A 15,081-nucleotide genomic window follows, 5' to 3' on the forward strand; every position below is an offset into this window, starting at 1 on the left:
ATATCCTTTTTATACGAATAATGTGTTGTTATAGAAAATTGTTTCTAAATATTTGGCTATCATAATTTTTTACATATTAAAAATGATACAACAACAACAACAACAACAACAACAAAAACTTAAATAAAAAATAATAATAAAAATTTTAACTGTAACAAAACTTCGAGATCATTTTTCCATTTCTCACAGAACAAAAACAAAAACTTTCCCTTAAATTATTTTTTAGTTCCAGTTCCAGCACTTAACCTTTGAACTTAAGTTAAGGATACAAAGTCCGCAATCTTTGCAAGTGATTTTGTCAATTTTTCCTTCCTTTAACTCTTTAACCAGCAATGGCTGTCTCAAGAATGGTCGTGACAGTGATACCATGTTAGCGGTCTTCGAATTGATGATATCTTCCATATCAGCAACTCTTCGATTTCCTCCGACGACGGCCAAATTTGCATCTGGTGCAATTTCGTGAATTCTTTTGGCCGCGTAAACGTTATAGCCATATGTAGACGGCGCATTTTTGGCACATTTGGTCGCGATTTGATAAAACTTCTCGGCTAATTTCTTATCTTCAATGTTGTTGTAGAACTCCTCTTTGACAGGATGGAACCTTATTGTTGACGGATACTTAAGACCGATTCCGCATGAAATTTCAAAATGATCAATCATCGGAAGACGAAGTATATATTGCCCAGCCATGTCAGGAGTGACGCCGCCTTCATAGTTATCATCACCGTTCATCTTGATTGAAATGGCAAAATCTGGTGATACAACTTTTCGGATGTTTGTGGCAATTTCTTGGACAATACGAACACGATTCTCTAATGAGCCACCCCATTTGTCGGTTCTTCGGTTCATTGCTGGTGATAAGAATGCAGAAAGAAGATATCCATGAGCAGCATGAAGTTGGATGCCATCAGCGCCAACAGATTGGAGTCTGAGGGCGGCTTGGATGAAAGAGTCTATTGTTTCCTCGATTTCAGCATTTGTCATATCGCGAGTATTTGGAAGAATACCAGACGCACCAATTGGAGTTCCGTCGATATCTTCAGGCTTGCACATCACGCCTCCGTGACATACTTGGAAGATTATCTTGGATCCTTTTTTATGTGCAAATTTAATTGTATTTTCCCAAGCACCTGCTTCTTTGTAGTTTGTAATGCCGCATTGAAACTTCGCTGCCTTGCCATGTTTGATTGGATAAACATACCCTGGAACAATAAGACCGACTTCACCAGTTGCAAGTTTTTCGATCATTTTTGTTAATTCATGTTTTGGCATTCCAGATGGTTCACCAAGTGCTTCATAAGTAGCAGACCTCATGAACCGATTCTTGATGATATGGCCACGAATTTTTGTAGGGGAATATAAGACTGATTTCATCATGTAGGAACCAAGAAAAAAATGAAGTCAAACGTTAATTTTTATAACTCAAAATTTTGAGAGCGGTTTGAACGATTTAACATCTACGATAAAACGTGATATGATCTGTTGGAACAATAGTTACGTATGGCCCTTCGAACTATAGCATCTTCAGCTTTTGTTCTGTCTTTGCGAATTCAACTTTCCTAATGAGAAAAGAAATATATGGCATAAATTCGGTGTTGACAATTAGTTTTGCAAAACACACACATTCAGTAAATAATTGTGTTTTCTTCTTTTCATCACCAAGATTAATTTTGTTTAGTTTAATTTAAACCAAATTGAAATCTCAATTTTGGCATTTTTCTAAAAGTGTTAAACTAATTCAGAAGAAAACATCACCAAAAATCAGTCTTAATTTAATATACAAACATATTTTATTCTGTATAATTTATTATTTTTTAAATTGAAATCGCAATCTCTAAAATTGATTATTTTTGTTCCTTAAGATTTCAGTATATGCAATTTTACACAAGATTTGTATTTAAAAAAATGTTCAATAAAATACTTTATTTTTTTGTAAAGGATTAATCTCTTTATCTCGGTTGTCATGATATTGACATGTGAGTTGAAAAATGATTTCGGACGGGGGTTTTAATATAACAAGAACCCAAATATAAACTGCATTAAAGAAATTTCTTGGCTTAATTTTTTAATTAAAACAAATAAAAACTATTCGTTAAGGTTGTGTGTTTAAAGTATTACCCAATTCTAAACTTACTTTGAGTCACACTCTGTTTTAAGCAATAAATTACAGAAGTATTATATGAAATTATTCAGAAACATTTCTAATACTGAGAAGTCACTTATCTTTACTTGTTAAGTAAAACAAATCAATGGTATTTTTCTAATTTATGATATTAAATTTTTTATCAATATTTATATAAAATAGAACAAAATATTTCCCAGAATGAAAAAAACTTGCACATGTTGAAAGTTTCAAAAATAAGGGGCGAAATTCTTCATTCACATTTGAATTAATAAAACTTGGCTCTAGTAATCCAGAAAGAATCATACTTATTAAATGTATAATTTATCTCTTTATTTTGGGTTGACAAAAAACAATAATCATATAAATTATCATGAATCAAGATATATTTTTGATATTTAAATTTTACTTCAATGCATATAAATCATAGCTTTTCATTGATTGTAAATTGCTTCAGTATCAAGAATTTTTGTGAAAATATCTTCAAAAATATCATCGGACAAATTGACAATGGTGCTTATGGCTTTTTGATATTTTTTCTGGACTTTTATTCAAATTTGGACTGATTTTCAATACCAGCGATTTTCGGTTGTGAACTGTTTTAAAGAATTTTTTGGATACAAAATTGAAAACCGAGACCACGGTTTAAAAGAATTTCTTTGTGTATTCTGGACTTTTTCTGTGCAAAAAGTGTCATTTTTAAATCCATTTGAAAATTACGATCGTCAGATCCAGTTACTATTCAAATTTAACCAGAAGATAAAAACAACAAGAATTTTTTTTGACACAAAGCCGTAGAGTTTGTCAGTTGGCCATTGAATTACAAACCGAAATAATAAACTTAAATTTTTCATAATTTACTGAGCCATCAAAGAGAGCTCACACCATCAAATTATGCAGTTTCCGGAAGCTGATTCAATAAGTTATTAATTTGGAAAAAGCACAATGGATCAAACTGTGCATCATTTTCCTTATGCTCATCCGTCAAAATTGGATCCTTATCATTAATCTTTTTAGGCAAGCTGGGGGAGTTCTTTGTTATTAACCTTCCACAATAGAAAAAATCTTCTTCTGAATTTAAATTTAAATTCAATGTTCGAATTTTTCGAGTTATTGAATTCCATCTATTTTTGACATTATTAAGCGATCGATTATGAAAACATTTGCATAACAAAGACCACTTAGGTCCGAGTATATTATATTTTTCATATAATATATGATCTTCCTCAGGAGTCCATGGGGAACGGTTTACATTCGGACACAAGTAGAATTTCCATCTTTCTCTACATTGGCGTGCACTTCTTGTTTTTATTTTAGATGAAATAATTTCCCAATTTTTATTTCCATGCTCTTCAACAAGCTGCATAAGCTTTTGATCCTCTTCTACAGAGAATGTCTTTCTTTTTTTCTTCATAGTTGACTCATTAAAACCTGCCTGGCTATTGCTATGATAATCCATAAGCCTCGATAAATTTGGTTTTAGATATGCCATTCAAATTTAACTTGCGACTGCTTTAATTTGTGATATGTTCTGGAAATTGAGCAATATATATTTCCATTGAATATTGAACCACTTTTACTGAAAAGAGACCGCTAATAATTTACTTAATAAAACATATTTTTCTCGCTATATTTGCGATCTTTAGAGTAGTGATTTCTAATATTAAATATCTGCTTTGATGGAAATATAAATTCAAATTTGGTTCTGCTTTGTGACTTTAACAAAAATGGATAAATGAATTTTTTGAAAATCCATAAGTGTTCGGATGGATTCTGAAAAAAACGTTCAGAAATATTGAAAAGTGGGGTTGTAAAACTATCGTAAGACGATAAACTTTGTCATAAATACGATTTAAATTTGAATGCGAAATTCTGAGAAATTTTCAATTATTTTTTGTGAAGATTAGGATTTTCGTTTTTAACCTCAACAAGCTTAGTTAATTTGTTGATGTGTTATAATGTTTATATAAATCGTTTGAGATTTGAAACATTCATTTTTGTGAAAATGGCTTATATTTTGATCAGATTTCATGACAGCTATTATTAGTTATTATTGACTCAATTGTTTAACTCAAAAAATTAAAGTAATTGTAATATCCTTAAAATAAAATCAAAGACAAAATCTTTTTTGGTTCCCAATCAAATGGAAAAATCATTCTTGAATTTAATGAATCTTCTAGTTTTTAATCAAAAAATGCTTCAATTTTGTTCTCATCAACCCAAAGCTTTAAACTTTTTGAAGCGCAACGATCATAAGCAACTGAATACACTTTCAATTTTGCGTAATTTAATCAAAAAGTTGATTTATGTATCTTTATTTTACATCAATTAAAAAAAGCAGTTCAGCGTGTGCTGAGTTCTGTTCTTCCCAATCTCGACAAGCCTCCTAGCCTCCCTCCTTAGGTCATCGTACACGTATGCATCCTTTTGCAATGTGCGCGTATTTTCATCACGATTTAACTGTTCAACAAAGAATAACAACGCCTCTAGCGGCTTCACATTTATCGTATTTGATCCCTTGTTCTTTGGGAAGAATAATGGCTTAACATATTCCGAAGTTAAGCACTCCAACATCTCATGCAAAAACTCCTGTGTGTAAGGCGGTGAGCAGCTTCTCAGCATGTTCACAAGAGCATTTCTTTTGCATGAGTCATTATCGGATTTTCGTGCAAATACTTGTAAAACTTGAATTGGAAATCCAAGACCAAAAATATAACTTAAAACATTAAATAGATCAGCGATTAGATCAAAGTATGTTGAGAATTGTCTCTTAGAAACGACTGCATCTTTAATCATGTCGACTATCTGTGGAATAAGATCATGGTGTTGATAAGAAATTTCACATAAAATCTGTCGTATAGGAGAAGGGAAGTTTGGTGAATGGGCGCTATGATTTGTACCCTTAACAACGAAGTATCTGAGCTTTGAAATTAGAGCCTCACTGAAAAAGTGGAATTGAATGGAATACGTTACGTGTGTTAAATAAACCGCCAAATCAACTTTCCAGATTTTGATGTAATTGGCTGCAATCATGATAAATTCCAAATTAGCATCGGAATTTGTTAGACAAACAAGGGATTCTATGAGTTTGCGAAGAGTGGGTTCAGGAAGTTTAGGATTGAATAAATCAGATTCAAGACGGAAAAGAATGAGTTCCTGCAGGTAAGCAGAAGGGTTTGGGATCTGAACAAGCCTGTCTATAGATTCTGGTGTGATAAGATCATTGTGAAAAAGAATGGATATATCTTCATCAAGACAGCCTTCTAACCGAAGGAGAGAGTTTTGAAACAGCCTATGAAGAGCTGGTTGATCTGAAAGCGATTTTTGGATAATGTGGATTAATGGGAGATTATTATTCCTATCAATATGTTGTGCTGTAAAAAATACCGTAAGATCGTCACAAATAAGGATGCTAATGATTTTTTCAAGATTTTGAGAGTTGGATTCAACACTATTTGCCAACATAATACATGTTCTTAAGACAGAAATAAATGCCTCGAAGTTAGCAGTACAAGGGGGAAAGCGTTTTACGAGGTGAGGAGTGGAAATGCAAATCTTTTCAAAAGAATGATTTAGAAATCTTGATGTTGGATTTTTCTTAATTAATTCTAATATTAAAGATGGTATAAACATATCAGAATTTGTTGTTTCACACCACTCTGGTGGATTGTTTATATCAAAATTTGTATCTGCTATTTGTGGATCAAAATACAATAGTACTTGTTGTATTAAAAAGTTTTCAAAATCTTGGCGGAAATTAATACCTATCGCATCTGATATATGCCCAAATGCATCAATTAAATGAAAGTATCCACGATAACTTTCAGATAGTTGAGAAATCATTTCAGGTATATCTCCACCATTAGAAATAAATTGGTCAATTATCATTTGTATGTTAGGTCTCATAATCGCATCAGGCAGTGAAAGCACATTCTTATCCATTTTTTTGATGCATTAATTTCACATAGACTGTTAAATTTTTTATGTCAAAAAACAAAGATTGGTGAAAAGTACAACAAACGAGCTTCTTTCGCTCATGCCTTGCCCATAGGGATTTAGAATTTTATCTTGTTTTTGCAAATATTTCACAAAAAATTAATAAAACATAAAGAACATAAATATGTAAGAACTTGGTTATAAACACTTTTGTAAAGTATTGAAAATATATGGGGTGGCCCTTATCACTGGAAGGCATCTTTCAATCATATGATTTCATGTTTCTGTTCATAGTCTCTTATACTATTGTGAACGGAAGTTTTTCACCAAAAGCCTTGTACCCCAAAAATTGAAGGAGATTATTTAACAGAGTATACTTATACATTTACTGGAAATGATTATGCGTTAGGTTGTAATGCTCAACTTGATGGGGAAGCAGGTGATTAGGTAACTGTATCTTTCGAGATTTCTATCCAAAAAAAGGAGGGAAGACTTTGTTTTCAAGTTATGCCAAAAGGATCTCCAATTAGCACAGAAATGAAGGAATTAAATTTTTCATCACAATCATACCAAACCTATACCAGCAAGTGGGTTCTTCCTTCCCTTACAACCAATTTTTCGGTTAGATTTTGGGGATACGGAAATACTGATTTTAAATTCAAAAATCTCAGATATGAAATTACAAAGCATTACGGCACTCCTGACCGCGAAGTTGTCACTCTTGAGAATTCTAATATAAAACTTACGTTCAATGTTTTTCAAATGTACTTTGAAGTTTGTGACAAGACATCCCAAAAACTTTGGAACCAAACATCGCGACGTTCCTCTGTTGTATCCAACTTATTTTCTACAGAGGAAATGATTTCTTATGATGTTGTCTATCCTGATCAAGATCTAATTCATTTCCAAATTAACCTGACAAACGATGGCTTCACTACTTCAGTTGATCGCGATCCTAATTCTACCAAGATGCCATTTGATTTTCCTTTTAGTTTTCCTGTCGACAAAAGTTATGCTACGTAATTCCTGTGTCTGAAGGAGTCACATTTCCGGCGGAATACAATTCGTTTACCAACAAAATCTTCAGCGGTGGCTTTTCTATGCAAGGTTTGTCCATGCCATTTGTTGCTGCTACAAATGACGCGTCATCAATTCTTTTAACTTCAGACACGTATTTTGACGGAGGCTTTTACTTCTATAACAACAAAGGATTATATCAATTCAGACCCATCTTTTATCTATCCAAAGGCAAATTTTCATAAAAGCGAACACTTCGTTATTCATTTTTTAAAGGAGATCATGTTACAACTGCAAAAAGATATCGAGAACATGCGAAAGAAAAAGGACTAATTGTAACATTAAGAGAAAAAGCTAAAACACGTCCAAACATTGATAAACTCATTGGCGCAGTTGATTTTTGGTCATTTTGTTCAAAGCCAATGGAGCGATTAAGTGAAATGCAATCGCTTGGAATCGAACGAATTTTATATTCAAGCGGATGCTCTAAAGATAACATTGATTATTTAAATAATAATCGATCGCATATCCTTACATCGATATATGATCATTATCGTGACCAAATGAATCCAGAATACATTGAAAAAGGATATGCAACATATAATAATTATATTTTGGAAGCACACCCACAAGATATGTCCGTCGATGAGAATCAAAACATGCGCACTCCATATAAACTACGAAACTTAACATGTCCCGAATGTCCATCACTTGAATGTCCTGTTTTATGTAATGCGCGACAACCTTATTATGCACGGAAGAGAATAGAAAACGAAATTATTTTTCGGGCCCGATTACAAAGCGCGTTTCATTGATCAAGCGTTTTCATCTCTTCCGTATAAAGAATGTTATTCTAATGATCATCCATTAGATCCTAGAGGCTCTGCGCAAAGTTTAGTTGAATTAGTTAAAGTATTCAACGATTATGGAATCGTTGTTGGAACAGAAGACGGGAAAGAAATTGCTGTTCCTTACGTTTCATTGATTACTTCGAAGGAATGATGTCAATTACCGAGTTTAGAGTTCCTGGCTACGGAAGTAATTTGCAATTAACTTATTTCGAGCCACCACAACCTGAAAAGACTTATCAAATGGTTAACGAATCATTTCGGATTCGGCTTTTCGAACTTGTTTATCACGATTGCGTAGTGTCGCATTGGTATTGGACAGACTTCAACGCCAAAATTATTCCGTATTGGGACCGATTCGATTTGTTTAATGCATTGTATGGAACGCCGCCGATGTTTCTGATCAATTACACTAATTGGGAAAATTATAAGGAAAGATACGTAAAGTCATATCAAACAGCAGAACCTGTTTCGCGATTGACGGGTTACGAAGAAATGATAGACCACAAATACATAACAAAGGATCGAACTGTGCAACAAACAACTTTTGCAAATAACTTCAGAGTTACTGTGAATTTCGGATCGGATAATTATGAAGACATACCGCCGATGGGGTACAGGGTAGATGACGCATCGGCTGGGAATGTGCCAGGATATGCAGTTGCGATGATTGCGGCTGCGGTTGCGTTGGCAGCTGTCGTGGGGTGGATTTTTGGGAGCGAAAAAGACAAGTGACACAGCTGATGCGTGAGCGGATAAAATTATAAACGATTTGATGCATACGAAATGTTCTCTTCTTTATAATTCGAAACTTAATAAATGTTTTAGTTTTGTATTTTGCAATTCTTTAACAGAAAAAATCACATTTCTATCTATTTATTAGATTTCAAATATAAAAATAAAAATTGGTATGAAAATTATTTTTAAAAATAATTCCAAAATTTCTTTTAAAAAAAAAATAAAAAAAATCTTGAAAGTATACTTATTTTATTATATAATAATTTTATGTTACTTTAATTCAAGTCATTTTCTTCATCATGAACTGAATTGTGTATTGATCGCATGTTTAAATCACCTATATTAATTCATTTTTTGAAATGTTTATATAATTATTTTTTTTTTTTAATGACTTGTTAAATGACGATGTTGATAGAACGAGGCACCCTGGAATGACATATAATGACTTGTTTGTTGCCAAAATAATCAAATATTTTGTATACTTTACGATTATTCAATAAGAAGCCAAGAATAGCACTTTTATGATTTGTTTGGTTTATGGCAGATAATGACTTGTTCATTGTCCCTATCGGTAATACACTTTTTTAGCTTTTTATATGGTTTATGACGGATAATGACTTGTTTGTTGTCAAAATGATAAGTCACTTTCTGGTTTTAACAACTTTATTTGAAATAATGACTTGTTGGTTGTCATTTCGTTCAATTCTTCTCAATATTTTTTTTTTTTTTTTTATTTGTTCATTGTCAACCGCATTCAAAAACTCAAGATGAACAAGAAGAAAATATTAATATCATTTTTATATTAGAATGTATTTTATAAATTCATATGAACAACAAAATGAATTTACACAATTCAACAATGGTATTAATAATCGAAGCTTTAAACCACATAGTAAGTTTAGTGAAGAAGAAGATGAACGCTTAAAAGAAATTGTTACACGTTTAGGCGATAATGATTGGGCTGTAATTTCACAAGAGATGCCAGGACGTAATGCACGTCAATGTAAAGAACGCTGGAGTTATTACTTGTCACCTTCACTTAATATATCACCATGGAGTGAAGAAGAAGATAAATTATTATTGTCCAAACAACGTGAACTTGGTAGTAAGTGGGTTAAAATTTCTAAATTCTTTGATCATCGAACAGATGCCATGGTTAAAAACAGATATCAAGTTTTAATGCGAAAAATGAAGAAAGGACTTCTTTTATTCCCAAGTGAACAAACACAAACACAGGCACAAACACAAAATGAAGTTCCAGTTGAAAGATCACCAACACAAGAAAATGTTTATTCTTCACCAGCAACAACAATTATAACACCAGAAGAAGATAACATATTTGAAGATTTCGAATTCTTCTATCCAGATGAATTCAATTTATCATTCATTGATTTCTAATTTTTTTATAATATGTTATATTATATTTCATTATAAAATATTAAATAAACTTCTTTCTATCGTAAAATTGTTTTTTTTTCATTAATTGCTTATGAAGTTTCTAATCATTCTTTGAAATATCATAATAAAACTTGGAAAAAGTTTTTTCTATTATATCATTATAATATGAATGAACATCGAAATTATTCAATGATAGTTCTTCATAATTTTCTTTTTCGTAATCATTTTTATAATTTTTTATACTTTTTTCTTCAATCATATAGTGTATGAAAAAAAAAGTATTTTTATTAATGTTTAATGTTGAAGATATTAAATCTATTTCCATTACCTCTTTAAGAAAAAAATCAGATTCATTCGTATTTAATGAAAGAAGAAAACATACAATTTCATTCAATAATCCATTTTTTATATGTTCATTTCTTAATTATCAATTTCGTTTATATTTCTTAAATAAAGGTTATGTTCTAACCTTTGTGATAAAAATGATGAACAAATAATTCTACATATACAATAATATGGGAATTTTAATGAATTCTTACATAAACTCACAACAGTTTCGACAGAATTCAAAAATGATTTTTTCTTTAAGCAAAATAAAAACATTTGAAGTATGTTAAAGACTTGGAAATGACTTTTGAAGTTCATTTACCAAGTTAAAATAGAAAAAAAAAATTGTTTTATAAATTTATAATTATATGATAAACTTTTCGATTTTGTTTCGACTACATTTTTACAAATTTCCCCCTAAGCATACTCATTATTTTTATATATCACCATTTTTAGATGATATTGCAATAAGTTGGCATTCATTTAAAAAGCAATTGAGAAGTTTATGAATTTTTTTGAAATGTTTATAATAACCGTAATTAAAACGGTTTCGGTTTGGCCTTCCTTTTCCCAATGTCTATTGTTATTGACGGAAAGGGCCATGTTTCAGGCCGCTTAGCAGGTGTCATTGCCAAACAACTCCTCAATGGAAGGAAAATCGTTGTTGTTCGTGCCGAAAGCATCGTTACAACAGGTGACCACCGTTTCAATTATCATAAATACCGCCGTTTCTTAAGAAAGACAACCAACTCAAACCCACGCCATGGTCCATTCCATGAACGTGCACCAGCTGAAATATTCTCTCGCACAGTTCGCGGTATGGTTAATTATAAAACAGCCCGTGGTGCAGCAGCCTTTGCTAGACTTAAGGTTTACGAAGGCATCCCAGAGAAGTACGAAGGAGTAAAGAAACTTGTTGTCCCAACTGCTCTTCGTGTAGTTGCAATTCGCACTGATCGCCCAGTTACAACACTTGGAAAGATTTCTACAACATTCGGATGGAAATATGGTCATGTTGTCAAGGCTCTTGAAGAAAAGAGAATTGCTAAAGCAGCAGAATTACATGAAGCAAAGAAGGCAGAAAAGGAAAAGAAACAACGCGCCATTGCAGCTGCTAACAAGCAGTTAGGTGCTGCAGCTGTTAAATTCCTCGAAACATACGTCGAGTAAACTTGATTGCATTAAAATAATTTTCAACTTTTTAAAATGAGTACGATTAAAATTAAAAGAAAAAATTTGTAACTTTTGTTCAGATGAAACCAAAATTCAGATTCGAAAAGGATTAACACATAATAAAAATAAAAAAATATAAAAGATATATAATCATTAAAAAATTCCTTTGTTTAAGGAAATCCAACAACAAAAAGTGATTTAGAAACGTATAAGCTATAAAACGAGAAAAAAATAATTGAATTGATTTACCTGATCTCATTTAAAATCACCAGAAAATATTCTCAATATGATTTATATTTGGTTTTTATGTTTGACTCAAGGATTTTAAGCTGATAAAAGCTTTGTATATTAATATCTTTTTTTGTAATATATAATGAAAAAAAAACAATTTTACGATAGAAAGAAGTTTATTTAATATTTTATAATGAAATATAATATAACATATTATAAAAAAATTAGAAATCAATGAATGATAAATTGAATTCATCTGGATAGAAGAATTCGAAATCTTCAAATATGTTATCTTCTTCTGGTGTTATAATTGTTGTTGCTGGTGAAGAATAAACATTTTCTTGTGTTGGTGATCTTTCAACTGGAACTTCATTTTGTGTTTGTGCCTGTGTTTGTGTTTGTTCACTTGGGAATAAAAGAAGTCCTTTCTTCATTTTTCGCATTAAAACTTGATATCTGTTTTTAACCATGGCATCTGTTCGATGATCAAAGAATTTAGAAATTTTAACCCACTTACTACCAAGTTCACGTTGTTTGGACAATAATAATTTATCTTCTTCTTCACTCCATGGTGATGTATTAAGTGAAGGTGACAAGTAATAACTCCAGCGTTCTTTACATTGACGTGCATTACGTCCTGGCATCTCTTGTGAAATTGCAACCCAATCATTATCGCCTAAACGTGTAACAATTTCTTTTAAGCGTTCATCTTCTTCTTCACTAAACTTACTATGTGGTTTAAAGCTTCGATTATTAATACCATTGTTGAATTGTGTAAATTCATTTTGTTGTTCATATGAATTTATAAAATACATTCTAATATAAAAATGATATTAATATTTTCTTCTTGTTCATCTTGAGTTTTTGAATGCGGTTGACAATGAACAAATCATTTTTCATACAAAAATATTGAGAAGAATTGAACGAAATGACAACCAACAAGTCATTATTTCAAATAAAGTTGTTAAAACCAGAAAGTGACTTATCATTTTGACAACAAACAAGTCATTATCCGTCATAAACCATATAAAAAGCTAAAAAGTGTATTACCGATAGGACAATGAACAAGTCATTATCTGCCATAAACCAAACAAATCATAAAAGTGCTATTCTTGGCTTCTTATTGAATAATCGTAAAGTATACAAAATATTTGATTATTTTGGCAACAAACAAGTCATTATATGTCATTCCAGGGTGCCTCGTTCTATCAACATCGTCATTTAACAAGTCATTAAACGGAAAAAATAATTATATAAACATTTCAAAAATGAATTAATATCGGTTATTTAAACATGCGATCAATACACAATTCAGTTCATGATGAAGAAAATGACTTGAATTAAAGTAACATAAAATTATTATATAATAAAATAAGTATACTTTCAAGATTTTTTTTAAATAAATTTTAAAAGAAATTTTGGAATTATTTTAAAAATAATTTTCATACCAATTTTTATTTTTATATTTGAAATCTAATAAATAGATAGAAATGTGATTTTTTCTGTTAAAGAATTGCAAAATACAAAACTAAAACATTTATTAAGTTTCGAATTATAAAGAAGAGAACATTTCGTATGCATCAAATCGTTTATAATTTTATCCGCTCACGCATCAGCTGTGTCACTTGTCTTTTTCGCTCCCAAAATCCATCCCACGACAGCTGCCAACGCAACCGCAGCCGCAATCATCGCAACTGCATATCCTGGCACATTCCCAGCCGATGCGTCATCTACCCTGTACCCCATCGGCGGTATGTCTTCATAATTATCCGATCCGAAATTCACAGTAACTTTGAAGTTATTTGCAAAAGTTGTTTGTTGCACAGTTCGATCCTTTGTTATGTATTTAAATATACAAACGTTCAGTAGTCATTTCGAAATTTTAATGTATTAATTTCATCAAATTAAATTTCTTACTTTAACACTTGAGGGGGAAGCATTTTGGAAAGCATCACATCCACTATAACTCTTATATAATCGCTACATAACATACTATAAATACTTGTATACCTAACTTTTGGGAATTAACATGAATTAGCATATGTAAATGGTACGTTTTTAGTGTATCTGGGTTATTTATGTTGTAGTTGAGGGAGAGAATTTGATGATGATGATGAATTTGATTTTTCAAAATCTTGTTGTGATATTTTGTTGAATTCTTCATAAGCCATTCTAACAGTGTCCCTTTTAAGCATATCGATAAGTTGAATTCTTGATTGAATTCCTCTTAAAAGATGTGCTTTCTGTTTTTCAAGGGATTCTTTTTCTTCTTTCAGTTCCTTTTCTTTTGCTTTGCTATTTTTTTGAAGTTCATTGAGTTCATTTTTTTTCTTTTCGATAATTTGTTGAAGTTCTTCTTCAGACATAAAAATTTCACATAACATGTCTATAAGCTTTGGGTTCAAAAAATGACAAACTCTCTGTCAATCTCAGATTTACCAGCCCCAGGCAAATACCATCAATTTCACCCTGAGTATACGAGCGAAACGTTGTCTTCTTTCTCTTGTCCTCGTCCGATTTCAATGAAGTTAATTTTTTTAGGCGATGTTGCTGTAGGTAAAACATGTCTTGTCAATAGGATTGTAAAGGGAACATACAATGAGTCATATAAACAAACTGTAGGAGCTCAATTCTTGCCAATTCAAACCCAAATCAATGGAAATGATATCAAAGTACAAGTTTGGGATACATCAGGGCAAGACGACTACTTCACTGTTGTCCGTGCATACTTTCGTGGAGCTAATTTTGCTTTTCTATGCTTTGATCTTTCCAGACCAGAAACATTTGATAATCTCGAAAAATGGTATCAACGTGCAATAGAAAATGCATCAGAAATCAAGTTCTTCTTTCTTGTTGGTTGTAAATCAGATCTCCCACAAAAGGTTGAAGAAACTCAAATCAATGAATTTGCCAAGAAGAACCAAATGGAATATTTTTCTGTATCCTCCAAAAGCAACGTCGGAACTGCTGAGCTTATAAAGCGTGGATGTTTCTTGACTGCTGTGAGCATTGGATCAAATATAAAAGTTCCAAAAACAGTAACAGTGCAAGCAAAAGAGCAGAACGAAACACCGCAAACAGTGGACATTACTCACAGCGAAAATTCGAAAAAGAAAGGATGTTGTAATTAAATAAAGTATCTAACAAATTGAACAATTTATTAATTTTAAGTCATTAGTATTACGATCAAAAAGTGGATATTGTGTAATATTTAACTTTGGAATTAGCAAAGTCTTAACTTCTTTATTCATAAAGAATATGGTAATTGTTAAAGTTTTACTCAGAATAATG

At 31.5% G+C, this 15,081-nt stretch overlaps 8 protein-coding genes across 8 annotated transcripts; 5 read left to right on the forward strand and 3 right to left on the reverse strand.

The window, feature by feature from the left end:
- Nucleotides 1-222: 222 nt before the first annotated feature.
- Nucleotides 223-1,374, reverse strand: GO595_000412 (oxidoreductase, FAD/FMN-binding family protein; the record flags this gene model as incomplete). Its single annotated transcript, XM_067917212.1, has 1 exon — nucleotides 223-1,374. One exon carries the CDS (start codon nucleotides 1,372-1,374, stop codon nucleotides 223-225), a length of 1,152 nt encoding a protein of 383 aa, XP_067779400.1.
- Nucleotides 1,375-4,450: 3,076 nt separating this feature from the next.
- Nucleotides 4,451-5,755, reverse strand: GO595_000413 (uncharacterized protein; the record flags this gene model as incomplete). Its single annotated transcript, XM_067917223.1, has 1 exon — nucleotides 4,451-5,755. One exon carries the CDS (start codon nucleotides 5,753-5,755, stop codon nucleotides 4,451-4,453), a length of 1,305 nt encoding a protein of 434 aa, XP_067779401.1.
- An 810-nt stretch (nucleotides 5,756-6,565) lies between these two features.
- Nucleotides 6,566-7,081, forward strand: GO595_000414 (uncharacterized protein; the record flags this gene model as incomplete). Its single annotated transcript, XM_067917234.1, has 1 exon — nucleotides 6,566-7,081. One exon carries the CDS (start codon nucleotides 6,566-6,568, stop codon nucleotides 7,079-7,081), a length of 516 nt encoding a protein of 171 aa, XP_067779402.1.
- Nucleotides 7,082-8,073: 992 nt separating this feature from the next.
- GO595_000415 (Carbohydrate binding domain-containing protein) lies at nucleotides 8,074-8,658 on the forward strand (the record flags this gene model as incomplete). The annotated part of the gene is made up of 1 exon (XM_067917245.1): nucleotides 8,074-8,658. One exon carries the CDS (start codon nucleotides 8,074-8,076, stop codon nucleotides 8,656-8,658), a length of 585 nt encoding a protein of 194 aa, XP_067779403.1.
- Nucleotides 8,659-9,468: 810 nt separating this feature from the next.
- On the forward strand, nucleotides 9,469-10,059 carry GO595_000416 (Myb-like DNA-binding domain containing protein; the record flags this gene model as incomplete). The annotated part of the gene is made up of 1 exon (XM_067917256.1): nucleotides 9,469-10,059. The coding sequence occupies one exon, from the start codon at nucleotides 9,469-9,471 to the stop codon at nucleotides 10,057-10,059; it is 591 nt and encodes a 196-aa protein (XP_067779404.1).
- Nucleotides 10,060-10,959: 900 nt separating this feature from the next.
- GO595_000417 (Rpl16ap) lies at nucleotides 10,960-11,556 on the forward strand (the record flags this gene model as incomplete). The annotated part of the gene is made up of 1 exon (XM_067917267.1): nucleotides 10,960-11,556. One exon carries the CDS (start codon nucleotides 10,960-10,962, stop codon nucleotides 11,554-11,556), a length of 597 nt encoding a protein of 198 aa, XP_067779405.1.
- Nucleotides 11,557-12,014: 458 nt separating this feature from the next.
- Nucleotides 12,015-12,605, reverse strand: GO595_000418 (Myb-like DNA-binding domain containing protein; the record flags this gene model as incomplete). The annotated part of the gene is made up of 1 exon (XM_067917278.1): nucleotides 12,015-12,605. The coding sequence occupies one exon, from the start codon at nucleotides 12,603-12,605 to the stop codon at nucleotides 12,015-12,017; it is 591 nt and encodes a 196-aa protein (XP_067779406.1).
- A 1,593-nt stretch (nucleotides 12,606-14,198) lies between these two features.
- GO595_000419 (Rab family GTPase) lies at nucleotides 14,199-14,921 on the forward strand (the record flags this gene model as incomplete). Its single annotated transcript, XM_067917289.1, has 1 exon — nucleotides 14,199-14,921. The coding sequence occupies one exon, from the start codon at nucleotides 14,199-14,201 to the stop codon at nucleotides 14,919-14,921; it is 723 nt and encodes a 240-aa protein (XP_067779407.1).
- Between the last annotated feature and the right edge of the window lie 160 nt (nucleotides 14,922-15,081).

This window comes from Histomonas meleagridis (assembly GCF_020186115.1).
Source record: "Histomonas meleagridis strain 2922-C6/04-10x chromosome Unknown contig_10, whole genome shotgun sequence".
NCBI lineage: Eukaryota > Parabasalia > Tritrichomonadida > Dientamoebidae > Histomonas > Histomonas meleagridis.